Source organism: Phocoena sinus, chromosome X (genome assembly GCF_008692025.1).
Source record: "Phocoena sinus isolate mPhoSin1 chromosome X, mPhoSin1.pri, whole genome shotgun sequence".
Classification (NCBI taxonomy): Eukaryota; Metazoa; Chordata; class Mammalia; order Artiodactyla; family Phocoenidae; genus Phocoena; species Phocoena sinus.
Genome location: NC_045784.1, coordinates 15,808,775 through 15,836,210, shown reverse-complemented (window position 1 = coordinate 15,836,210; position 27,436 = coordinate 15,808,775). Strand labels below are relative to the sequence as shown.

General features: G+C 38.7%; 1 protein-coding gene across 1 annotated transcript in view; it reads right to left on the bottom strand.

Annotated features, from left to right (window-relative positions):
- Nucleotides 1–1,765: 1,765 nt before the first annotated feature.
- Nucleotides 1,766–27,436, bottom strand: part of PPEF1 (protein phosphatase with EF-hand domain 1) — a 144,947-nt gene continuing 119,276 nt past the window's right edge. The window contains exons 13-18 of the mRNA XM_032620331.1: nt 27,223–27,408; nt 25,720–25,862; nt 12,367–12,473; nt 4,563–4,726; nt 2,877–2,961; nt 1,766–1,974 (exon numbers count right to left, since the gene is read on the bottom strand). Of these exons, the coding sequence (XP_032476222.1) occupies nt 1,766–1,974; nt 2,877–2,961; nt 4,563–4,726; nt 12,367–12,473; nt 25,720–25,862; nt 27,223–27,408 (894 nt within the window). The remainder of the gene's footprint in view (nt 1,975–2,876; nt 2,962–4,562; nt 4,727–12,366; nt 12,474–25,719; nt 25,863–27,222; nt 27,409–27,436) is intronic.

Here is a 27,436-nt window from a genome sequence, read left to right as displayed (position 1 = left end):
ATTATACTTTTCCCCAGGAAAATTATGCACAATGACCAGAAAATGTAGTATCTTTGTTAACTGATTGCTTAGTATTTGAGATATGTTTTGTGGTCTAATACATGATCAGTTTCTATAAATGTTCCATAAGTGCTTGGAAATAATGTGTATTCTCTAAAACTGATTGCAGAGTATACATATACATACATGATCAGGTGGATTAACTGGGTTGTCCAATTTTCTATACACAAGTTTTTTATTTACGTGCTCAATTACTGACAGAGGTATATTAAAAATCTCCCTCTATCAATTTCTCCTATTAGTTATATCAATTTTTGCATTATCAATTTTAAAGCTCTAATTTTTTAGATGCATATCAGTTTATAAACTATTACATCTTCCTGGTGAATCATTCCTTTTAGCATTCAGTAATGACCTTTTTATACCTAATGATATTATTCTTTGCCTTAAAGTCTATCCTGTCCAAAGTTAATATTGCTATGATTTTAATTATGCTTTTTTCCTAACCTTGGGGTTTCTTTTTTAATTTTATTTATTTTTGGCTGTGTTGGGTCTTCATTGCTGCAGACAGGCTTTCTCTAGTTGTGGTGAGCAGGGGCTACTCTCTGTTGCAGTGCACGGGCTTCTCATTGTGGTGGCTCCTCTTGTGGAGCATGGGCTGTAGGCGCGCAGGCTTCAGTAGTTGCAGCACACAGGCTTCAGTAGTTGTGGCGCACAGGCTCAGTAGTTGTGGCTAGCGGGCTCTAGAGCACAGGCTCAGTAGTTGTGGCACACGGGCTTATGTGCTTCGTGGCACGTGGGATCTTCTTGGACCAGGGATCGAACCTGTGTCCCCTGCACTGGCAGGCGGATTCTTATCCACTGAGCCACCAGGGAAGTCCCCCCTGCCCCTGGGGTTTCTTTTACTTACTTGCCAGCTCAGCTATGCATTTTTAAAAGATATTTGTTATATGTGATCCATTATTTCTGGTGTGTGTAGCAGGATATCTAACTTGGCATATTCATAGATCTTGAAGTTCTCAAACTTCAAGAAGAAAATGAAACATATACTCACCTTCAAACAGAAATCTCTTATTATGTTTGATAGGCCATCAGAATGGCAGAATAAATTACACAACGTATGCATCGCCAAGGCCCCATCTTGCCAGTGAAGGTGTCAAACCATATTAATTATAGGGCTCAGTCTGAATGTACTCACTTTCTATCTCCAACAGACAAGAAAAAAATATGCTTTTTCAAACAATACACTCCCACGGCTTCCCCCGAAGATTCTGATATGGCCCCCATCCCTGAAGGTGGTTCCCTCACAGCTGAAAATCACTGGTTTATGATATCTCCAAAGAAGATTACAGTTTAAAGATGGAAATATTTTTAATAGTTTGGTATTCCTCCTCCCATCCCTCAACCACTCACAGATGTTGTACTTTCCTCTGGTATTCTATGGGTTCTTTTCAATATGTTTACAAACTGCTCAGGTCTCCTGGTTAGGTGGCAACCAAGAGACCAACACTAGGCTCAAATCCAGTTACTACCTGGCAGTGTGTGAGTCCCGCCACTGGAGCCAAATCCTATCAGCTGACATTTAACCTAGTCTTACCAATAGCAGTTTACTAGGGACTTCCAATACCCACATTATACATCTGCTCATGGTGTGAATTGGGGTCTACTTTTCTCTACTACTCACTATGAATTTCAAGGGTCGTGGCAAAGATTGTGTCAGTGATTTGGGCCAACTGTTTACAAGGAGAGAAAGCCTTAATTCTTGTTAAGCGACCTTGGTGTCTGATTTACTCAACTTGTCAAATTTATGCACTACATAGAAAGCCTTTAAAAACTCATTAAAATCAATGCTTCCATCTTTGTTTAAGTCCATCCTTTCGGTGAGCTCATCTAACTGGGAATCATCAACACAGACACGGTAGTGACTTTTGAAAAGTTTCCATATGCTACGAAATTCTTCCATGGAGATCAGGCCTAAAAGAATATAGGAGAAGGTCATGAGTGTTCATTTTAAGACCCACCTTAGAGAGGGGTGGGGAAAGCCATACTGACTGAATAGTCCCAATTAGCAGCTCACTAACATGCCTGACCATCGAGACACTGAAGGAAATGGAAAAGTAAGATTGTAAATATAAGAAACAATATGTCACTTTCAACTACCAAGTGATCCTGAGATTATTCTAAAGTTGGAATGAGTGAACAGTGAAGGAATGGGGCGGGGGAGATTGTAGATGTGGTACTATATGTAGCATAGAAATTACAAGATCTAAAGCCTAAGGGAGAGGGACATGGAAGGAGGGCAGAGAGGAGAGCTACATCAAAGCAGAGGGAGAATTAACCCTGGGATTCAAAAAGAGGATTGCGAACAGTGGCTCTGCCATTTTCTATAGGCAGTAATTTACTTTTGTGTTTTGATTATTGATTTTTTGGTATTCAATGGTCTCTGCAGTTGGGGATCATCTGATGATTTTTTTTAAGTTTGAAAATAAATAATTGCGTATCAAAGCTAAGCAGAAAATGAGTTCTTAGTCCCCAAAACAGAATCAGAACTCTAGGAATGATTTTTATTGCCAGGAATAAGTACAATTTTTAAATGGACAGTGAATTATCTTTTCATCTGTGCTGGTGATTTATAAAAGGAGCTATTCTTGTCTGACTAATGGATATATAAGCCTATACTATATGGACTCGAATAGAGAGTCTGTGGCCAAACTAAAAAACACAATAATATTAAACATGAGTTTATCCCTACCCCCCACCCCTGAGTTAAATCAAGTTTGGATGAAGAATGCAATAGATGAAAACAGAATTCTGGTTTAAAAAAACAGACTAGCCTTTGCTTTCTATTGCTACTGAACCAATCAAAGTGAACCTACCTGAGTGATTAGCGTCAATGACATTAAAGATGATTTGCAGGTCAGATCGGTATCTGTACACTGTTTCAATCAGAGTAGACTGAACCTAAAATAAAGACTAAGTGTTAAGACATATAGAATTTATAACAGGTCAATTTTAGTAAAAGTAACAAACACACAACATGGTCACCAATTCGAAGTATGTGATTTAGATAGAAATTTGAGAAGGCAGGCCTTCCTTGGAGGCCCAACCCTCTTAAATCAGATAAAAGACCATGCTCTTGCGTTCTTTAGCGCCTGCAGTCTCTGTTCCTTAGGGGACGGGCCAAAGCGAATCTGTGTGCCAGGCTCTGCACTGACAGCTTCTATGGATTATTTAATTCAGTCCTCAATGTAGTGGAATAACTGAGGACATGGAAAGGAGACGTGACCCATGAGCCGCCCCCCAGCAAACCGGGGGCATGCGAATAAGCCAGAACTGCAAACAGTCCTGGATGCTTTGAGCCCCCCGCCCCCTGGCAAACCGGGGGCCTGTGAAGAAGCATTGAGTGCTTTGGGCACTGATCCATGAGATGTCCTCAGTATAATCAGAATGGTGGGAACACAAGGAAATGTCCTTGTGCTGCTTTTGCGCTCAAGGACGAAGCACGGCATGTCTTCAAGAAAGCCCATTGTTGCTTGTATAATCAATAAAAGCATATGTTTCTGCTTTGGCATTTCTGGAACGTTAAGAAAACAAGTCTTAAAATGAAAACACAGATAATGCTTAAAAGCTACCACAGCAGGAGAGACGGCGCTGTATTGCCTGAGCGAGCGGCAGCCCTCTACTGCTGTGCCTCGGCATAATTCATCTCGTGTGATGAGCTTGCTTTCGGCCCTGTCATAAGATAACTGCAACACCTCAACAATAGCCCCAAGGAACAGAACTATTATTATGCCCATTTTACAGGCTGGAAGACAGAGAGGTAAAGTAAGTTTCCCAAGGTTCACATAGCTGGTAAGTGGGATTTGAATCTTGGCCTGAAGCCAAGGCCTGGGAGCTTAGCCACCATGGTAAAATGTCTCTCAAGTGAAGCCAAAAGCCTCCTTTCTGTGGATATTTTAGTTTCCCACGTGCAGTTTTACTTCCCTTTTCCTGCTCAACTTCTCAACTCTCCTGCAAACAATCACCCCAGTTCTAGTTCCCATCAGCTCACTTTCAGCCCAATATTATAACTAATTGCTGATGAGTTGTTAACTAATAAGTACTGGGGGGTCTGACAACTCTCCCTGGGATATTCCCATTTTAATAAGAAATTCTAAATTTTAAAATTCTTTAAGGTATAAGATGTCATATCAGTAAGTCTATACTTACTGACAGTTAATAGGAGTATGTTGAGTATTTTAAAGAGTATTATATGAAAGAATAGATGTCATATATGCCCTTCTGGTGGACAGCACTTAAGAGAAGAATCACATATGTGACACAGATTTGCTTGCAGAAGCCTTTTCTTCTTCTTTCTTTTTGCCTATCCTTAGAACACACAAACTTCCTGAACAGATCACAATGTATCTGGAAGATCCCCCTTAGGTCTTTCCTAAGAGTGCCATGCCCACCCATTAGACGATTCCACTCCCAACTTTTCAAAGAACTAAGGAACTCTTAAAAGTCGTCCAAAGGCTGTTTGACGCCAGCCAGGTTTTAGCCGGGGGCTGTGTTTCACTTACCTCTTTCACAGGTTTCTGAATGTGGATATCCTGGAAGCTGGACATGTAGTCAACATTTCCATCTTTGTCTGTGGTTACCAGATGTGAACTCAGGGATCTCCATGGCAAGTTTAGCCCCAAAATGTTCTCCATGGAAAAAGCCCACTGGCCCACAGAAAGTTTTCCTAACGACAACAGCAACAAAGCCCATAAAATTGGTTGATAATTTGATAAAAGATGCAACCTCATCAATGGAGCAAGCAGACAGCCTTGGTTTTGAGGCCTGGGTGCCTCTGCTCCCCTTTATGATCTGTCCTACCAGACCCCCCGACTCTGAGGGAGGAATAACCTTTGGGGTTCTGCAAGTCTTTCCTTTACTGTTATGGGTAAGCAATCAGAATTTGGGTATACTATATTTTTTCCCTTTTTTTTTTTTTTTTTGTGGTACGCGGGCCTCTCACTGCTGTGGCCTCTCCCATTGCAGAGCACAGGCTCCGGACGCACAGGCTCAGCGGCCACGGCTCATGGGCCCAGCCGCTCCGCGGCATGTGGGATCTTCCCAGACTGGGTCACGAACCCGTGTCCCCTGCATTGGCAGGCAGACTCTCAACCACTGCGCCACCAGGGAAGCCCCGCTTTTCTTATTAACAAAGTAAGGTATGTTTATAATAGAAGATTTGAAAACACAAAAGGACATAAAGGATAAAAGATTAATTTTATTTTTAACATTTGGGCATATTGTTCATGTCTCATTTTCCCAGGTAATATCCTTTCATCCCCTAAAATTATACGTGGTTTTTTGAAATATAAATACCTTTATTTTTTCTGATTATTAAAGATATGTTCTTCCATGTATATAAACATGTATATATAAATGTATATATATTTTATCTTTCTTAAAGCCAAATATACTTTATACCATGTTTTACATACGTGTATTACATATGGCAACACACACACATAACAAACATATATATTCTAGCCTGAATTTTTACTTACAATAAATCATGGACATGCATCTATGTTAATAAACATAGATCTACATCATTCTTTTAACGGCTGTGAAACTATTCCATTATTTTCTTAGGATCATTCCTAGAAGTGGAATTGCTGGATCAAAGGGTATGTACATTTTTAAGCCTTTTGATATATATCGCCAAACTGCTCTCAAGAAAGAGTAGCGAGGGGGCTTCCCTGGTGGCGCACTGGTTAAGAATCCGCCTGCCAATGCAGGGGACACGGGTTCGAGCCCTGGTCCGGGAAGATCCCACATGCGGTGGAGCAACTAAGCCCGTGCGCCACAACTACTGAGCCTGCACTCGAGTCCGCGTGCCACAACTACTGAGCCCGCGTGCCACAACTACTGAAGCCCGCACACCTAGACCCCGTGCTCCGCAACAAGAGAAGTCACCGCAATGAGAAGCCCATGCACCACAATGAAGAGTAGCCCCCACTTGAGGCAACTAAAGAAAGCCCACGTGCAGCAACGAAGACCTAATGCAGCCATAAATAAACAAACAAACAAATAAATAAATTTATTAAAAAGCAAAAAAGAGAAAGAAAGAGTAGCCAGGGACTTCCCTGGTGGTGCAGTGATTAAGAATCCGCCTGCCAATGCAGGGGACCTGGGTTCGATCCCTAGTCCAGGAGGATCCCACATGCCGCGGAGCAACTAAGCCCATGTGCCACGACTACTGAGCCTGTGCTCCAGAGCCCACGAGCCACAACTACTGAAGCCCGCGCACCTAGTCCGCACGCTCCACAACAAGAGAAGCAACCACAATGGGAAGCCCACGCACTGCAAGGAAGAGTAGCCCCTGCTTGCCACAACTAGAGAAAGCCCGCATGCAGCAATGAAGACCCAACACAGCCAAAAATAAATTAATTTTTAAAAAAAAGAGTAGCCATTTTACATTGCCACCAAGACGATTCCCCAAACACTTACCTGCTAAGGACATAATTCTTTTTTTTTTTTAATTGAAGTTTAACGCATATAGAAAAGTTCACAAAACAAATACAGAACTCAGTGAATTATCACAAAGGAGTTTCTTATGCAACCACCACCAAGGACAAGAAATACAATATTGCCAATATCCAAAAGCCCCCTCTGTGGACCCTCATAATTACTATCACCTCCCACTTTCCCAAGGAGAGTCACTATATTGATTTCTAACACTATAATTTACTTTTTGCCTTTTTTGATCTATATATAAACAGAATCATAAAGTAAATATTTTGGGAGGAATCTTACTTCCTTTGCTCAACACTAAGTTTATGAGATTCAGCCATGTTCCATTTAGTTGTAGTGTCTTCATTTTCATTGATGTATAGTATTCCACATATTCAAAATTTATATACCCATTCTATTGTTGGTGGACATTGGATTATCTACAGTTTGGTGCTATTATAAACAGTGCTGCTAAGAACATTCTGTACATGCTCCTTTGGTGCATTAAACCTATAGCTCAATTTGGGGAGAATTTATATCTTGACAACTTTGGCCCTTGAACATAGTAATACCCACCCATGTATTTCAGCTCTTTTTTATTTCGTTTAATAATGTTTTAGAAATCTCACACATCAATCATTTGGTTTCCTTCTCGGTACTTGATTATCTATTGTGAATGGTATCTTTTAAGATTTTCATTATCCCTAAGTTAATGGCTGCCTATACCAGTTATCAGTTTACTTCCACCCACTTAAAAATCTACCTTTCTTTGCCGTGTTTTGTGATATTGGAGCTGAACCCTGTAAATATTTCTCCTTTGGCACCTGGCATAATGCTAGGCTTTGTCAGCAGAGGGTGCAGGAAGAATGCTCTAAGACATAGCAGAAGAAACGGCTCTGGTGTACTTTGCTTCTTGCTTCTACAGCATAGCATGGCTGCTAGGTGTGTGGGAAATGCAGTGGCACCCATTCGCTAGTGAATTTCATGGACACCACAGTGGGTGGTTCCCTTGCCAGCAGTGTGTGGGAGACACAGTGGTGCAGAGCCCAAAGACAGTTTTGATGGCACCACAGTAGGTGGCTCCATTCTCTTCCTAGCCCACTAGCTACAGACCAACTCTGACCTGAGACACCTCAGTGAACTTTCACCCCATCCAGCGGGCCAGAGTGACACCCTCTCCAATGAGGTCTGAATCTTAGCCTTTGTTGGAAGTAGGGGACTCTTCCAAGCTTGTTCCTTCCTTGGATACTCTCTCTCAGCCTTAGAGACAGTAGTTGTTCCCTACACTTTCTGTTCTTGTATTCTTTAGAGTTCTCTTTTATTCCTACTAGTAATTAATCACCTTTTACTAGTTTATAATTCTTTATATTTTTTCCTTGTTCAAATTACTGATGTGGTTTCTTTCTCCTGAATAGATTCTGACTGATACACCAGTATATGGAAGTGCAATCAATTTCTGTTTATTGACCTTGAGGTTCTACAACTTGCTAAATTCACTTATTAATTCTAACAGTTTTTCTGTGGATTTATTTGGCATGTTGTCTATGCACAGTGACATTTTATTTCTTCTTTCTAAGCCTTATCATTTTATTTAACTTGCCTTACTGTACTGGCTAGCATCCCTAGTACAAAGTTGAACAGAGTCTTGAGAGGGGGCCTCTTATTAGTTTCCTATTGCTGCTCTAACAAATTACCATAGAGTTAGTGGCTTAAAATAACACATATTTATTCTCTTACAGTTCTGGAGGTTAGAAGTACAAAATCAGTTTCACTGGGCCAAAGTCAAGTGTCAGCAGGGCTGGTTCCTTCTGGAGGCTCTGAAGGGAGAATCTCTTTCCTTGCCTTTTTCAGCTTCTAATGGCTGCCTATATTCCTTGGCTTGGGGCACCTTCCTCCATTTTCAAAGGGCATTATTTCAATATCTGCTTCCATCATCACATCACATTCTCCTCTGATTCTGACTCTTCCTATGTCCCTCTTATAAAGACCATTGTGATTACACCAGACCCACCTAGATAATGCAGGATAATCTCCTCAGGTCAAGATCTTTAACTTAATCACATCTGCAAAGTCCCTTTTGCCAAATAAGGTAACAGTCACAGATTCTGGGGATTAGAATGTGGATATATTATGGGAAGGGACATTATTCAGCCTGCTACAGCATCCTTCCCTCATTCCCAAACTTAGAAGGAAAGGTTTCAACATGTCTCCATTAAGTATGCTATTTTCTATAGGCTTTGGTAGATATCCTTGATGAGATTAAGGAAGTTTACTTCCATTTTTAGTTTTCTAAATGTTTTTTAAACCCATGAAACCAGGGCGAAATACATGAAACAATTTTTTTCTTGAGAGAATTATATTACCTCTTTAAGTTTTGTTAAGTGGTGAATTACACTGATTGATTTTCAAATGCTAAAACAACCTAGAATTCCTAGTGTTCCTAGAATAAACTAAACTCTGTTCTGATACACTAACCTTTTGCTATTATTTCATTATTTCTTCCAGGATTTTTTTCATCTAAATGTATGAGTGATATTAGCTTTTAATTTTCCTTTTCCATAATGTTCTTGTTAGGTTTTGGTATCAAGGTTATGCTGACCTCCTAAAGTCATCTTGAAAGTGTTCCCTTGAGAATTCCCTGGTGGTCCAGTGGTCAGGACTCCGTGCTTTCACTGCCAAGGGCACGGGTTTGATCCCTGGTCTGGGAACCCTCAAGCCATGTGGCACAGCCAAAAAAAAAAAGAAAGTGTTCCCTCTATTTCTATTCTCTGGAAGAGTTTCTGTAACACTGGTTTCATTTCTTTCTTAAAATATTAAACATGCATACTGTAATGGCTAATGAAGCTATATGAGCTCAGAGCTTTCTATGTGGAAAGTTTCAAAATTTCAGATCCAATTTCTTTAATAGTTATAAGATTGTTCAGATTTTCTATTTCTTTTTGTGTCAGTTTTTATAAGTGTATGTGTACATATATATTTTAAGAATGTGTCCATTTAATCTAAAGTTTCCATTTATTAGCATAAGAATTTCCATAATATATCTTATGATCTTTTTAATGTCTGTAAAGTCTGTAGTAATGTCCCCCCTTTCAATCCTGGCATCAGTTATTTGGTCTCTCTTTCTTTCTCTCCTTATGAGGGTTATATCAACATTTTCTTCAAAGAACCATTTTTTGTTACTTTGTTAATCACAGTTTCATCTTTTAAAATATATACATTGAAGGATATCAATGCCTCCCTAATTTGCATCCCGTAAGTTCTGATATGTTGTATTTTCATTACTCAATTTCAGCATTCTAACTTCCACTGTGATTTCTTCTTTGATCCAAGGGTTATTTAGAAGTGTATTTCTCATTTCCAAGCCCAAAGGGATTTTCTAGCTACCTTATGTAATTGAGTTGTAGCTCAATTCACTATGTCAGAGAATTTATTCTATATGTTTCCAATACAAAATTTGTTGAGATTTACTTTATGTTCCATTTAATGGTCAATTTTTGTAAATGTTCCATTTGTGCTTGACAGCAATGTATATTCTGCAATGTTGGATGCAGAGTTCTATATATTAAATATGTCTTTTAGGGAACATTAGCTAATCTTTTTGTTTGTTTATACTTTCGGTTCCTGTGAGAGAGGAGTGTTAAAATCTCCCACTATGATGGTAGGTTTTTCTACTTCTACTTGTTCAGTGCATTTTTGTTTTACATATTTTTGAAGGAGGCTATATTAGTAGGTGCATACACATTTAGAATGGATTTAGTTGGAAAACTGAATATTTTATCATAAAGTGTTCCTTTAATTTTCTAGTAATGTATATCTCCTTGAAGTCTACTTTGTCTGATATTAATACAGCTGTTCCCACTTTGTTTTTGTTAGTGTTTTCATGTTGTATCTTTTCGTAAATTTTATTTTCAATGTTTTGTACAGATTTCCCCTGACGTAAAATGCAGTTACATCCCAATAAACCTATCATAAGTTTAAGATATTGTGAGTAAAAAATGCATTTAATATTTACATCTAACCTACTGAACAGCATAGCTTAGCCTAGCCTACCTTAAATGTGCTCAGAACACTTACATTAGCCTATAGTTGGGCAAAATCATCTAACACAAAACGTATTTTATAGTAAAGTGTCGAATATCTCATGTAATTTATTGAATACTGTACTGAAAGTGAAAAACAGAATGGCTGTATGGGTATGGAATGGTTGTAAGTGTATTGGTTGTTTACCCTTGTGATCTTGTGGCTGACTGGGAGCTGTGGCTCAATGCTACTACCCAGCATCATGAGAGAGCATTGTACCACATATTGCTAGCCTGGGAAAAGATCAAAATTCAAAATTCGAAGTATGGTTTCTACTCAATGCATATGGCTTTCACACCATTTTAAAGTTGAAAAATTGTAAGTTGAACCACCATAAATTGGGGACCACCTGTATATATGACTCTACTGTCTACTGGCTTCTGCTGCAACTGCTGAGAAGTCTGATGTCACTCTAATTGTTGTCTCTGTAGCACCGTGTGTTTCCTCTGCTTGCTTTTAAGATTTTCTCTTCACTGTTGGTGCTCTGCAGTTTCACCACAAGTGTGTGTAGGTGTGAATTTAATTTTATTTACCCTATTTGAGAATCACTGTTCCTCTTTACCTGTGAATTTGAGTCTTTCAACAGTATTGGAAAAGTCTCAGCCATCATCATGTCAAATATATTCTCTCTTACATTCTCTCCTCCTGTGGCCCCTCCTGCTGCGGAGCACAGGCTCTGGACGTACAGGCCCACTGGCCATGGCCCACGGGCCCAGCCGCTCCGCGGCACGTGGGATCCTCGCGGACCGGGGCACAAACCCGTGTCCCCTGCACTGGTGGGCGGACTCTCAACCACTGTGCCACCAGGGAAGCCCTCTAATTCTTTTTTAAGCAATGTCTAATCTTCTGTTAAACCCACTCACTATGTTTTCTTAATGAGTTTTTATATCTATATAAAATAAAAATGGTTCTTCTTTAAATCATTTTCAAATGCGTATTTGTGATTCCATCTTTCATTTCTTTAAACATTTTCTTTGTCAGTAATTTTTTATTTTGTATTTGATAATTCCAATATATGATGTCCTTGGGAAACTAATCTGTTGCTTAGTGTTTCTGCTGACTCTCTCTCGTGGTAGCTTGTCCCCTTGTTTGTTTGGTGATCTTCGGTTGTGACCTCACATTAGTTGATCTTAATCTCTGGATATACTAGTGGCCCAAATTAGGGACACTTCCCATGAAGACGGATTTGCATTTGCTTGCCAGGAGTTGGGGGCACTACAGACCTAGGACTACTTTAGTCACTTTGAGGATCTAGGCTTAATGTTGTCAGTCTCAAATTCAGCTTATCCATCTTTCTACTATCCTATGGTTTAGTCTCAGGATTGACTGCTACACCAATATTAGTATTTGCCCCCAGGACAATCTAGCCTTTTGTGCTTGCTTGCTGCTCCATGTTCCAACATGTGGTTTTAAAAATCCTTTAATGGAGAGAGGAAATGCAGCCTAGAGATTTATCTTAATTACTGTGAGGCTGGTAAATGCGTTAAACTAATGTATCCTCTAGAATCTAGCTGTTTCTAAACAGGAGGACCTTCCAGAGTGTCTAGTCAAACATACTACCAGAAGAGGAGTCTAATTCTGGGTTGCTGTTGTTTTTTTAAGTTGAAAGAAGCTTACTGAAAAGGAGGAATATGCTTTTGTCCAAGCATATAATGGATTATATTTCATTTTTATCTCTATCATTCCTTGCTGGTAAAAGTAGAAAACTGAAATCTTAAGGAAACAAAGAAAATGAAAACTAATTTGTATGTAACCTGGTATGTTAAGAAATCGTAAGCATTACATAATTTTTTTTACCTGATTTACTGCTGTCTTGAAGTTGGAAAACACGAATGAGGTCAGTTTTTTGTGAAATCATTCTCTCTTTTAACATCCTGATGGCTCTACTTTCAACAGCATTCATCCTATGTTAAGAAAATAATTATTGGGTGAAAGTTACATAAGTCATCCTGTTCTGTTTCATTTTAATATGATTTGTTGCCACTCACCAGTTTCTACATTAAATGAACTGTCTAACTTAACAAATAGCATATTACTAGGTGGTGAATGTGTTTATATGTATGTGTGTGTGAAATTTTAAAAGGATTATCACTGATGTTTTCTTTTTGATTTCAAAGATTCACATGAGGGCTTCCCTGGTGGCGCAGTGGTTGAGAGTCCGCCTGCCGATGCAGGGGACATGGGTTCGTGCCCCGGTCCGGGAAGATCCCACATGCCGCGGAGCGCTTGTGCCCGTGAGCCATGGCCGCTGAACCTGCGTGTCCGGAGCCTGTGCTCCGCAATGGGAGAGGCCACAACAGTGAGAGGCCCGCGTACCGCAAAAAAAAAAAAAAAACCAAAAATAAAACAAAGATTCACATGAACAATTAGTGTACGAGAATATCCAAGACAAGAAGGAAAACAAAGAGGGACTTGCTATAGCAGATGTTGAAATTTACCTTAAAGTTACTTAAACAAAACAGCAGGTATTGACACAAGAGAAGACAGATACATACATGAATAGAATACAATTTTCATAAATATAGTGAACTATAATATATATGGGAACAATATATATGACAAAGGAGGTATTAAAATTCAGTAGAAAAGGACGATTTTTAAAAATAGTGCTAGCACAATTAATGTCTGGATGTTAAACTTCTACCTCAGACCATTTACAAAAATAAATTCAAAATAAAGGAGGAACAAAGTAGTCATGAGTCACCCCCAAAAAGCAAAATGGCAGATGTAAATCCAACCATATCAATAATAGCATCGTATTTGAATGGATTAAATAAATAAAAAAGCAGAGATTGTGAGACTGAATTAAAAAAATAAGATCCAACTATATGTTGTCTACAGGAGACACACTTTAGTTTCAAAGATACAAAGAGTTTGAAAGGAAAAAGTATACCATGCAAACAGCAATCAGAAGAGAGTTAGAGTGGCCATACTAATAGGAGACAAAATAGACTTTAAGACAAAAGCTATTACTAGAGAAAAAGAGGGATATTTTATAATGATAAAAGAACCAATCAGTCAAGAAGATGAAATAATTATAAAACATATATGAAACTAACAACAGAGCCCAAAGCTACATGAAACAAAAACTGACAGAACTGAGGGGGCAAATAGACAATTCAACAGTAACAGTTGGGGACTTCAGTACTCTACTTTCAATAACAGATAGAACAACTGGGCAGAAAATCAAAAAGGATATAAAAGACTTGAACAGCACTATAAACCAATTGGATCTAACAGATTTGTATAAAACATTTCACCCAACATCAGCAGAATATATATTCTTCTAAAGCATATATGGAATATTCTCCACAATAAGACCCCATGTTAGGCCATAATGTAAGTCTCAATAGATTTAACATGATTAAAACCATACAAAGTATCTTTCCTGACTACAAATAAATAAATAAATTAGAGATTAATAACAAAGAAATTGGGACGATCACCATGTAAGGAAATTAAGCAATACAATCCTAAATAACCAATGGGTCAAAGAAGAAATCACAAAAGAAATAGAAAATACTCTAAGATGAATGAAACTGTAAATACAACATGCCAAAACATATGAGATGCAATTAAAGCACTGCTTAGAGGAAAATATATATCCATAAATACCTATATTAAAAAAGAAAGATATCAAATCAATAGCATAATGTCTATCTTCAAAAGCTAGAAAAAAAAAGATTAAACTAAAATCCAAAGCAAATACATGGATGGAAATAATAAAGAACAGATGAGAAATACATGAAATAGAGAAATAAAAAAACAATAGAGAAAATCAACAAAACCAAAAATTGGTTCCTCGAAAAGATCAATAAAATTGACAAACTTTTAGCTAGACTGGCTAAGGAAAAAAAAAAAAGACCCAAATTTCTAAAATCAAATGATTTTAGAAAGAGGGGTCATCACATCTGACCTCATAGAAATAAAAAGTATAAGGGAATACTATGAACAATTGTACACCAACAAATTAGATAACGGACAAATTCCTATAAAGATACAAATTACCAAAATTGGCTAGGAAGAAATAGAAAACTGAACATACCTGGAACAAGGAACAAGACTGAATAAGTAATCAAACAACTTCTCACACAAAAAAGCTCAGGGCCAGATGGCTTCACTGGTGAATTCACCAAACATTTAAAGAAGAATTAATACCAATCATTCACAAACTCTTCCAAAAAATAGAAAAGGTGGGAATACCACCCATCTTATTATATAAAGCCAGTATTACCATGATACCAAAACCAAAGATCACAAGAAAACTACAGACCAATAACTCTTATGAATATAGATGGAAAATCCCCAACAAAATACTAGCAAACTGCATCTAGCAATATATAAAAAGGATCATATACCATTAACAAGTGGGATGTATCCCAAGAATGCAAGGTTTGTTTAACATCTCAAATTAATCAATGTAACACATCATATTAATAGAATAAAGAACAAAATCCACATGATCATCTCAACACATTCAGAAAAAGTATTTGACAAAATCCAACACTCTTCATGATAAAAACAGTCAACAAACTAGGCATGGAAGGGAACATCCTCAACCTGATAAGGGGCGTCTACAAAAAACACATAGCTAATATACATAATGCTGAAAGAGTGAATATGTCCCTCTTAAGATCAGGAAGAAGACAAGGGTATCTGCTCTCACCACTTCTGTTCAATATTGGTTTGGAGGTTCTAGCCAGGCAGTTAAGCAAGAAAAGAAAGTAAAAGGCATCCAGATTGGAAAGGAAGAAGTAAAACTATCCGCATTCACAGATATGATCTTGTATATAGAAAATCCCATAGATTCCACTAAAAACTATTAGAACTTTGTACAGCAACTATACTTCAATAAAAAAGAGAAATTTAAAAAACTATTAGAACTAATAAAGAAGTTCATTAAGATTGCACAACATACAAAAATCAACTGTATTTCTATACATTATAAATGAATAATCCAAAAATGTAATTAAGAAAACAATCCCAGTTCTCGCTCCCTCTAGTGATAACACCAGAATCACAACTAGCTGCTGAACAATCATCGACAGGAAGACACTGGAACTCACCAAAAAAGATACCCCACATCCAAAGACAAAGGAGAAGCCACAGTGAGACAGTAGGAGGGGCGCAATCACAGTAAAATCAAATCCCATAACTGCTGGGTGGGTGACTCACAGACTGGAGAACATCTATACCACAGAAGTCCACCCACTGGAGTGAAGGTTCCAAGTCCCACATCAAACTTCCCAACCTGGGCATCCGGCAATGGGAGCAGGTGTTCCTAGAGAATTACACTTTGAAGGCTAGTGGGATTTGATTACAAGACTTTGACAGGACTCGGGGAAACAGAAACTCTACTCTTGGACAGCACACACAAAGTAGTGTGTGCATCGGGACACAGGGGAAGGAGCAGTGACGCCACAGGAGACTGAACCAGACCTACCTGGCTAGTGTTGGAGGGTCGCCTGCAGAGGCGGAGCGTGGCTGTGTCTCACCGTGAGGACAATGACACTGGCAGCAGAAGTTCTGGGAAGTACTCCTTGGCGTGAGCCCTCCCAGAGTCTACCATTAGCTGCACCAAAGAGCCTGGGTAGGCTCCAGTGTTGGGGTGCCTCAGGCCAAACAACCAACAGGGAGGGAACCCAGCCCCACCCATCAGCAGTCAAGCGGATTAAAGTTTTACTGAGCTCTGCCCACCAGAGCAACAGTCAGCTCTACCCACCACCAGTCCCTCCCATCAGGAAGCTTGCACAAGCCTCTTAGATAGCCTCATCCACCAGAGGGCAGACAGCAGAAGCAAGAAGAACTACAGTCCTGCAGCCTGTGAAACAAAAACCACATTCACAGAAAGATGGACAAGATGAAAAGGCAGAGGGCTATGTACCAGATGAAGGAACAAGATAAAACCCCAGAAAAACAACTAAATGAAGTGGAGATAGGCAACCTTTCAGAAAAAGAATTCAGAATAATGATAGTGAAGATGATCCAGGACCTCGGAAAAAGAATGGAGGCAAAGATTGAGAAGATGCAAGAAATGTTTAACAAAGACCTAGAAGAATTCAAGAACAAACAAACAGAGATGAACAATACAATAACTGAAATGAAAACTACACTTGAAGGAATCAATAGCAGAATAACTGAGGCAGAAGAGCGGATAAGTGACCTGGAAGACAGAATGGTGGAGTTCACTGCTGCAGAACAGACTAAAGAAAAAAGAACGAAAAGAAATGAAGACAGCCTAAGAGACCTCTGGGACAACAGTAAAGGCAACAACATTCGCATTATAGGGGTCCCAGAAGGCGAAGAGAGAGAGAAAGGACCACAGAAAATTGTTGAAGAGATTATAGTCGAAAACTTCCCTAACATGGGAAAGAAAATAGCCACCCAAGTCCAGGAAGCACAGCAAGTCCCATACAGGATAAACGCAAGGAGAAACACACTGAAACACATAGTAATAAAATTGGCAAAAATTAAAGACAAAGAAAAATGATTGAAAGCAGCAAGGGAAAAACAACAAATAACATACAAGGGAACTCCCATCAGGTTAACAGCTGATTTCTCAGCAGAAACTCTACAAGCCAGAAGGGAGTGGCATGATATACTTAAAGTGATGAAAGGGAAGAACCTACAACCAAGATTACTCTACCCGGCAAGGACCTCATTCAGATTTGATGGAGAAATCAAAAGCTTTACAGACAAGCAAAAGCGAAGAGAATTCAGCACCACCAAACCAGCTCTACAACAAATGCTAAAGGAATTTCTCTAAGTGGGAAACACAAGAGAAGAAAAGGATCTACAAAAACAAACCCATAACAATTAAGAAAATGGTCATAGGAACATACATATCCATAATTACCTTAAACGAGAGTGGATTAAATGCTCCAACCAAAAGACACAGGCTTGCTGAATGGATACAAAAACAAGACCCATATATATGCTGTCTACAAGAGACCCACCTCAGACCTAGGGACACATACAGACTGAAAGTGAGGGGATGGAAAAAGATATTCCATGCAAATGGAAATCAAAAGAAAGCTGGAGTAGCAATACTCATAACAGATAAAATAGACTTTAACATAAAGAATGTTACAAGAGACAAGGAAGGACACTACATCATGATAAAGGAATCAATCCAAGAAGAAGATATAACAATTATAAATATATATGCACCCAACATAGGAGCACCTCAATACATAAGGCAAATGCTAACAGCTGTAAAAGAGGAAATCGGGGCTTCCCTGGTTCGTGCCCCGGTCCGGGAAGATCCCACATGCCGCAGAGCGGCTGGGCCCGTGAGCCATGGCCGCTGAGCCTGCGCGTCCGGAGCCTGTGCTCCGCAACGGGAGAGGCCACAACAGTGAGAGGCCCGCGTACCGCAAAAAAAAAAAAAAAAAAAAAGAGGAAATCGACAGTAACACAATAATAGTGGGGGACTTTAACACCTCACTTACACCAATGGACAGATCATCCAAACAGAAAATAAATAAGGAAACACAAGCTCTAAATGACACCATAGGCCAGATAGATTTAACTGATATTTATTTATAGGACATTCCATCCAAAAACAGCAGATAACACTTTCTTCTCCAGTGCACACAGAACATTCTCCAGGATAGATCACACCTCGGGTCACAAATCAAGCCTCAGTAAATTGAAGAAAATTGAAATCATATCAAGCATCTTTTCTGGCCACAATGCTACGAGATTAGAAATCAATTACAGGGAAAAAAAGTAAAAAACACAAACACATGGAGGCTAAAAAATACGTTACTAAATAACCAAGAGATCACTGAAGAAATCAAACAGGAAGTCAAAAAATACCTAGAGACAAATGACAATGAAAACATGAAAATGCAAAACCTATGGGATGCAGCAAAAGCAGTGCTAAGAGGGAAGTTTATAGATATACAAGCCTACCTCAAGAAACAAGAAAAATCTCAAAACAATCTAACCTTACACCTAAAGGAACTAGAGAAAGAAGAACAAACAAAACACAAAGTTAGCAGAAGGAAAGAAATCATAAAGATCAGAGCAGAAATAAATGAAATAGAAACAAAGAAAACAATAGCAAAGATCATTATAACTAAAAGCTGGTTCTTTGAGAAGATAAGCAAAATAGGTAAACCATTAGCCAGACTCATCAAGAAAAGGAGGGAGAAAACTCAAATCAATAAAATTACAAATGAAAAAGGAGAAGTTACAACAGATACCACAGAAATACAAAGCACCCTAAGAGACTACTACGAGCAACTCTATGCCAATAAAATGGACAACCTGGAAGAAATGGACAAATTCTTAGAAAGGTATAACCTTCCAAGACTGAACCAGGAAGATATACAAAATATGAACAGACCAATCACAAGTAACGAAACTGAAACTGTGATTAAAAATCTTCCAAAAAACAAAAGTCCAGGCCCAGATGGCTGCACAGGTAAATCCTATCAAACATTTAGAGGAGCGCTAACACCCATCCTTCTCAAACTCATCCAGAACTGCAGAGGAAGGAACACTCCCAAACTCATTCTATGAGGCCACCATCACCCTGATACCAAAACCAGATAAAGATACGACAAAAAAAGAAAATTACAGACCAATATCACTGATGAATATAGATGCAAAAATCCTCAACAAAAATACTAGCAAACAGAATCCAACAGCACATTAAAAGGATCATACACCATGATCAAGTGGGATTTATCCCAGGGATGCAAGGATTCTTCAATATACGCAAATCAATCAAAGTGATATACCATATTAACAAACTCAAAAATAAAAACCATATGATCATCTCAATAGATGCAGAAAAAGCTATTGACAAAATTCAACACCCGTTTATGATAAAAACTCTCCAGAAAGTGGGCATAGAGGGAACCTGCCTCAACATAATAGAGGCCATATATGACAAACCCACAGCAAACATCATTCTCAATGGTGAAAAACTGAAAGCATTTCCTCTAAGATCAGGAACAAGACAAGGATGTTCACTCTCACCACTATTATTCAACGTAGTTTTGGAAGTCCTAGCCACAGCAATCAGAGAAGAAAAAGAAATAAAAGGAATACAAATTGGAAAAGAAGAAGTAAAACTGTCACTGTCTGCAGATGACATGATACTATACATAGAGAATCCTAAAAATGCCACCAGAAAACTACTAGAGCTAATCAATGCATTTGGTAAAGTTGCAGGATACAAAATGAATGCACAGAAATCTCTGGCATTCCTATACAGTAATGATGAAAAATCTGAAAGAGAAATTCAGGAAACACTCTCATTTACCACTGCAACAAAAAGAATAAAATACCGAGGAATAAACCTACCTAGAGAGACAAAGACCTGTACGCAGAAAACTATAAGACACTGATGAAAGAAATTAAAGATGGTACCAACAGATGGAGAGATATACCATGTTCTTATATTGGAAGAATCAATATTGTGAAAATGACTATAATACCCAAAGCAATCTACAGATTCAATGCAATCCCTATCAAATAACCAATGGCATTTTTTACAGAACTAGCACAAAAAACCTTAAAATTTGTACAGAGACACAAAAGACCCCGAATAGCCAAAGCAGTCTTGAGGGAAAAAAACGGAGCTGGAGGAATCAGACTCCCTGACTTCAGACTATACTACAAAGCTACAGTAATCAAGACAATATTGTACTGGCACAAAAACAGAAACATAGGTTAATGGAGCAAGATAGAAAGCCCGGAGATAAACCCACGCACCTATGGTCAACTAATCTTTGACAAAGGAGGCAAGGATATACAATGGAGAAAAGACAGTCTCTTCAATAAGTGGTGCTGGGAAAACTGGACAGCTACATGTAAAAGAATGAAATTAGAACAATGGCTAACACCAAACACAAAAATAAACTCAAAATGAATTCAAGACCTAAATGTAAGACTGGACACTGTAAAACTCTTAGAGGAAAACATAGGAAGAACACTCTTTGACATAAATCACAGCAAGATGTTTTTTGATCCACCTCCTAGAGTAATGGAAATAAAAACAAAAATAAACAAATGGGACCTAATGAAACTTAAAAGCTTTTGCACAGCAAAGGAAACCATAAACAAGACGAAAAGACAACCCTCAGGCTGAGAGAAAATATTTGCAAACAAATCAACGGACAAAGGATTAATCTCCAAAATATATAAACAGCTCATGCAGCTCAAAATTAAAGAAACAAACAACCCAATCCAAAAATGGGCAGAAGACCTAAATAGACATTTCTCCAAAGAAGACACACGGATGGCCAAGAAGCACGTGAAAAGCTGCTCAACATCACTAATTATTAGAGAAATGCAAATTGAAACTAAAATGAGGTATCACCTCACACCAGTGAGAATGGGCATCATCAGAAAATCTACAAACAAATGCTGGAGAGGGTGTGGAGAAAAGGGAGCCCTCTTGCACTGTTCGTGGGAATGTAAACTGATACAGCCACTATGGAGAACAGTATGGAGGTTCTTTAAAAAACTAAAAATAGAATTACCATATGATCCAGCAATCCCACTACTGGGCATATACCCAAAGAAAACCATAATTCAGAAAGAGACATGCGGGCTTCCCTGGTGGCGCAGTGGTTAAGAATCCACCTGCCAATGCAGGGGACATGGGTTCGAGCCCTGGTCTGGGAAGATCCCACATGCCGTGGAGCAACTAAGCCCGTGCGCCACAACTGCTGAGCCTGTGCTCTAGAGCTTGTGAGCCACAACTACTGAGCCCATGTGCTACAACTACTGAAGCCTGTGTGCCTGGAACCCATGCCCCACAGCAAGAGAAGTCACTGCAGTGAGAAGCCCACGCACCACAATGAAGAGTAGCCCCCGCTCCCCTCAACTAGAGAAAGCCCGCACGCAGCAATGAAGACCCAACACAGCCCAAAAAAAGAATAAATAAAATAAATTAAAAAAAAAAAAAAAGACACATGCACCCCAATGTCCACTGCAGCACTATTTACAATAGCCAGGTCATGGAAGCAACCTAAATGCCCATCGACAGACAAATGGATAAAGAAGATGTGGTACATATATACAATGGAATATTACTCAGTCATAAAAAGGAACGAAATTGAGTCATTTGTTGAGACGTAGATGGATGTAGAGACTGTCATACAGAGTGAAGTAAAAAGGAACGAAATTGAGTCATTTGTTGAGACGTAGATGGATGTAGAGACTGTCATACAGAGTGAAGTAAGTCAGAAAGAGAAAAACAAATATCGTATATTAATGCATGTACGTGGAACCTAGAAAAATGGTACAGATGAACTGGTTTGCAGGGCAGAAGTTGAGACACAGATGTAGAGAACAAACGTATGGACACCAAGGGCAGAAAGCCGCTGGCGGGTGGGGATGGTGGTGTGATGAATTGGGCGATTGGGAGTGACATGTATACACTGATGTGTATAAAATTGATGACTAACAAGAACCTGCTGTATAAAAAAATAAATTTAATTTAATTTAAAAATTAAAAAAAAAACAATCCCACTTACTACAGCACCAAAAAGAATAAAACACTTAGAAATGAATTTAACAAAGGAAGTCCAAGACTTGCACACTGAAAAGCACAAAATATTTTTCAAGGAAATTAAAGAAGATCAAAATAAATAGAACAATATGGACTGGAATATTTAATATTGTTAAAATGGCAATAGCCCGAAATTGATATTACATATTCAAAATAATCCCTATCAAAATCCCAGTGGGCATTTTTGCATAAGTTGACAAGCTGATTCTAAAATCACATGGAAAACAATCTTAAAAGAGAAGACTCAAATTCAACTCACCTTTCCCAATTTCAAAGTTACCAAAAAGCTACAGTAATCAAGACAGGGTGTTACTCACATTATGATAGTCATATAGGTCAATGGAGTACAACTTAAAGTTCAGAAATAAACCCATACCTTTATGGTCAATTGATTTTTGACAACTGTGCCAAGACAGTCAAATAGAGGAAGGATAGTCTTTCCCACTGATGTTGCTGGGAAAATTGAATATCCACATTTTAAAAAATAAGGTTGGACCCTTACCTCACACTATACACAAAAATTAACTCAAAATGGATCAGATATCCAAATATAAGAACTTAATCTATAAAAATAATCTATAAGATTCTCAGAAGAAAACATAAGAATAAAGCCTCATGACTTTGACTTAGGCAGTTGGTTCTTAGATACCTCATCACAAGCAGAAAAGAGAAAACAGATATATTGGATTTCATCAAAATTAAAAACTTTTGTGCTGCAAATAATAACATCAAGAAAGTGAAAAGACATCCCATAGAATGGAAGAGACTATTTGCAAATCATATATCTAATAAGTGACATGAATATAGGATATATGAATAACTCTTACAATGCAATAATAAAAAGAGTAGTAACTCAATTAAAAATGGAAAAAGGATCTGAAAGAGACATTTCACTAAAGAAGATATACAAATGCCCAAAAAGAACATGAAAAGATCCTCAAAGTCATTGGTCATGAGGGAAATGTAAATCAAAACCAAGAGTTCTTACCTCACATCCACTAAGATGGCTATAATCAAAAAGACAGATCATAACAAGGGTTGTCAAGGATGTGGAGAAATTGGAATCTCCATACATTGCTGGTGGGAATGTAAAATTGTGCATCCCCTTGGGAAGAAAGCTTGCAAGTTCCTCAAAATGTTAAACATAACCATTACTATATAAGCCAGCAATTCCACTTTCATGTATATACCCAAGAGAAATGAAAACAAATGTATACACAAAACCCTGTCCACCAACATTCAAAACAACATTATTCATAGTAGCCAAAAAGTGGAAACAACCCACATTTCTATTAGCTGATAAATGGACAAAGAAAATGAGGTCTATTGATACGATGGAATGTTATTCAGCCATTAAAAGGACTGAAGGGGCTTCCCTGGTGGCGCAGTGGTTGAGAGTCCGCCTGCCAATGCAGGGGACACCGGTTCCTGCCCCGGTCCGGGAGGATCCCACGTGCCGCGGAGCGGATGGGCCCGTGGGCCATGGCCGCTGGGCCTGCGCGTCTGGAGCCTGTGCTCCGCAGCGGGAGAGGCCACAACAGTGAGAGGCCCGCATACCGCAAAAAAAAAAAAAAAAAAAAAAAAAAGGACTGAAGTACTGATACATGTTACAACATGAATGAACCTCAAAAGCACTGTGCTAAGAAAAAGAAGCTAGTCACAAAAGACCACATATTGTGTAATCCTATTTACATGACATTTCCAGAATAGGCAAATCTATAGGGACAGAAAGTAGATCAGTGGTTAACTAGAGTTGTGATGGGGGGGAGGTGGCCAGGGATGGGGAGGCGATAATGATGAGTGACTACTAATGGATACAAGTTTTCTTTTTAGGATTGAACAAATGTTCAAAAATTAGTTTACGGTGATGTTACACAACTCTGTAAATATACCAAATATCATTGAATTGTATACTTTAATTTGGTGAACTTTCAACAAAGCTGTTAAAATAAATTACAAATATATATGTAATATATATATGTGTGTGTGTGTGTGTGTGTGTGTATAAAATTTATGTGGAGACATTTTTCTACTGAAGGGGAAAATCCAAAAGTTATAATGAAATTATAAAATGTGATTTCATAGAATAAAGCAAAATCAAGACACCAACAAAATATATGCATCATGCCCATAAAAATCCTCCATCCCTCCTATGCAAACAATTCCTAAAAATTTATCAGAAAATGACAAACAGCCCAATATAAAATAGGGGAATACTATAAACAGGAAATTCAAAGAAAAGAAAATGCAATGTTCAAAAATATAAGATGGGTAAACTCAGCTGTCTAAAATATGCTAATTAAAACAATGAGATTTATCATTTTTATCCATCAGCTTGGCAAAAATTAAGAAGAGTAATAACTTATGAGACTAATGAGGATGTGGAGAAATTAATATGTTGTTTTCCAGATTGTTAATTGTTACAACTCTTTTGGAGTATCTAGCAAAATTTTAAACATTATAAATCGTATATTTTGAAATCTTATGTAAAAAAAAAAAGCACTAAAAACTTATGGATATGTGTATACATATATGTACACACAGACAGACAGACACACACACACACACACACACACACACACACACACACACACACACAGAGGAATGTTTGTTATAGTATTGCTTTTAAGTACAAAACCCTAGAACCAATCTGGATGGCCATCAGTTGAATACGATTTAGCTATCCATAATTGTTATGGTATACATATACTACAGAATATTATGCATCTATCAAAAAGAATGAGTTAGGTCTATATGTATGAACTTGGAGTAATGTTCACGATATAATCTTTAGGGAAAGACTCAGTTGCAGAATAGACCGTGCAGTGTGATTCTATCTTTGTTTAAAAAAAAAAAGTATGTATGTTGTTTACTGCCTTTCTCCTCCCACAGGGATATGCTTTGATGAGGGAAAAGACTTTTGCCTATTTTGTTTATTTCAATATCATCTGTGCCTAGAACAGTGTCTGACACATAGTAGGTGCTCAACATTTTTTTAATTCAATGAATGAGTAATTGCTTGTCTATTTTTGTAGGAGCAAGGAGAAGAGGGTGGAAGGATCCTCTCTAGGCTATTAATTTCAGTTGCCTCTGGGGAAAAGAATTACTGAGAAGTAGTGGGAGGGAAGATCATTAACATTTTCTTTATACATCTTTGTTTTGTCTCACTTGTTAACAATAAACATATTCATTCTATAATATAAAAAATATTAAAAAGATAAATGTCAAAGGGAGGAATGGGAGATAAGCTATGAATGCCATCACACAGAGACACATACTCAACTCAGTCATATACACTTCTGGGGGCAGAGAAGGCTGGAGGTTACAGGAGTGGGTGGGTGCAGAGACTTTCTTTTCCTTATGTTCAATTAGGGACTGTTTGTGGATGCTGATGGCTTTATCCATCTAAAGAGATGTATACATTGAAAATTGCTGCTCTTGGTTTCAGATATGAGCGCGTTCACCACTCGGCTTCTGGAATTACTTCCATTTTGTTTATACCAATGAGTAACGAGTAAGTCATTTTCTTCACTCCCATGGCTGCTCTTAGTCACTCTGGACTGGTTCTACTTGGTCACTAGTACCAGAGCTCAAAAATCTCCTTAGAGTATACATACCTTTGGTAAAGAGGCCTGAAGCATGTTGCCCTAGTTACTTGGTACTGGAAAAATCGGGGGGGCGAACCAGAACTCACTCTGATGTAAGCTCCTCGATTGCTACCTTCTTCATAATAATTAGATGCAGAAAATACAGTAATAACCTGGTTAAAGAGAGTGTGAGGTTCACATAGAGTTAGTTCTCAAAAGGTCCTTCAATAAAGTCAGAAACAGCTCAATTCTTAAAAAGCAAAAATCAAAGTTCAAAATCCATATAAATCATCCAAGTCTGATGGGATTTCCTGTGATTCCATTGAAGAGAAACAAGGCTTTGAAATCACTGTCTCCAGGAGTACTAACTTCTAGCCACTCATCCCCACAGTGCATGGCCTTGCAATCTTGTGTACAATTTCAGTTCCGTATCTTAAAATCCTCCTTAATGCTCAGTTCTGTAAATTCTAATTTTCCAAGAGGGTAAAGCCTTTATTTTCTTTCCTTGTGCTATTTGAGCATTCAAAATAAAACTTGTCTAGTATCACAGTCCTTTTCTTTTGTCTGTAGCTGACTGATTTAGGGGGTTCAGGGCCCCCCACAAAACCAGTGCTTTAAGGTCAGAGAAATAGTGGCTAGATAAGGGATCATGGCCACTCTGTTGGGAAGGAACCAGCCTTGGGGGCGTGCGGGAGGATGGGGAGCCTTGGGAGGGTAATACTCGTCAGTGACAGGAAAGCTGGTTTAGGCCCAGTCCTGCCCTAATGGGCAGGTCACTTCAGACAAGCCACTGCTACTTTCTCCCCGTTTTCTTATTACAAAGAAACCCTAAATAATACTTGCCTTACCATCTCGCAATGTCAGTATGAGCCTCCAATGAACTAAAAGAGTTTGGAAAAGTAAAAGTGTTGAAACAGAAGGAAAGGCCATGCAATTTGGTATTCCTTTTTAATTATTGCTGTTCACTATGAGAAAAGGGGGCATCCCAGGACAACCTGGGACCAGAAACCAGCTCCTCAGGCCTCGCCTCTCTAGCCTATCAGACACCACTGAAGAAGCACAACGCATTCCATTTTAGTGGCTGCAGCGAAACTGCCCACAGAGAGGGACTTGCTAGAGCTCACCTACTCAGTGAATAGAAGAGAAGTATGTTTTGTGGTTCTGCTCTGCACAGGGAAAGTGCAAAAGGTGAAAGAGAGCAAACTGGATTCACTGCTGCCTTTCTGTGCTCAGTGAGGATAAGTACATTCTTAACCTCACTACTGGAGATTTGCCTTGCGATTAGCACAGAACAAAGCCTTTCTGTGTGTGTACTTAGTGCCATGTGTCAGAGTTTCTATCTCTGGGATTAGGGAAGATCCGAGAAATAAACCAAATATCTCTTAGGGTGAGGGACAGTGATCTACCAAAGCATGCAGTTCTGCCTAGGGAAGACATTTTCCCGTGGGCTTCGAGGTCAGACACATGCTGTGAAGAAAGACTAGGCTTGGGGGAAGGATGTCTGTGATGATGTCACCAACACTGTTAGCTTACCTTCCCATCATGGCAAATTTCATACCCTTCGGGCTTACATTCATGAGACCTAATGAGCATCTTCAACTGGTATTTATTAAGAATCTTGGAGGTAATGTCTGGTCCAAAATAGCAGCCCCCTCCTCGACCTGTATTTGGGTAACAGCCTCTTTTGCCTCTCGGATCACTCCACAGAATGTCGATAACCTTGGAACAACAAATCAGATTAGGCTGC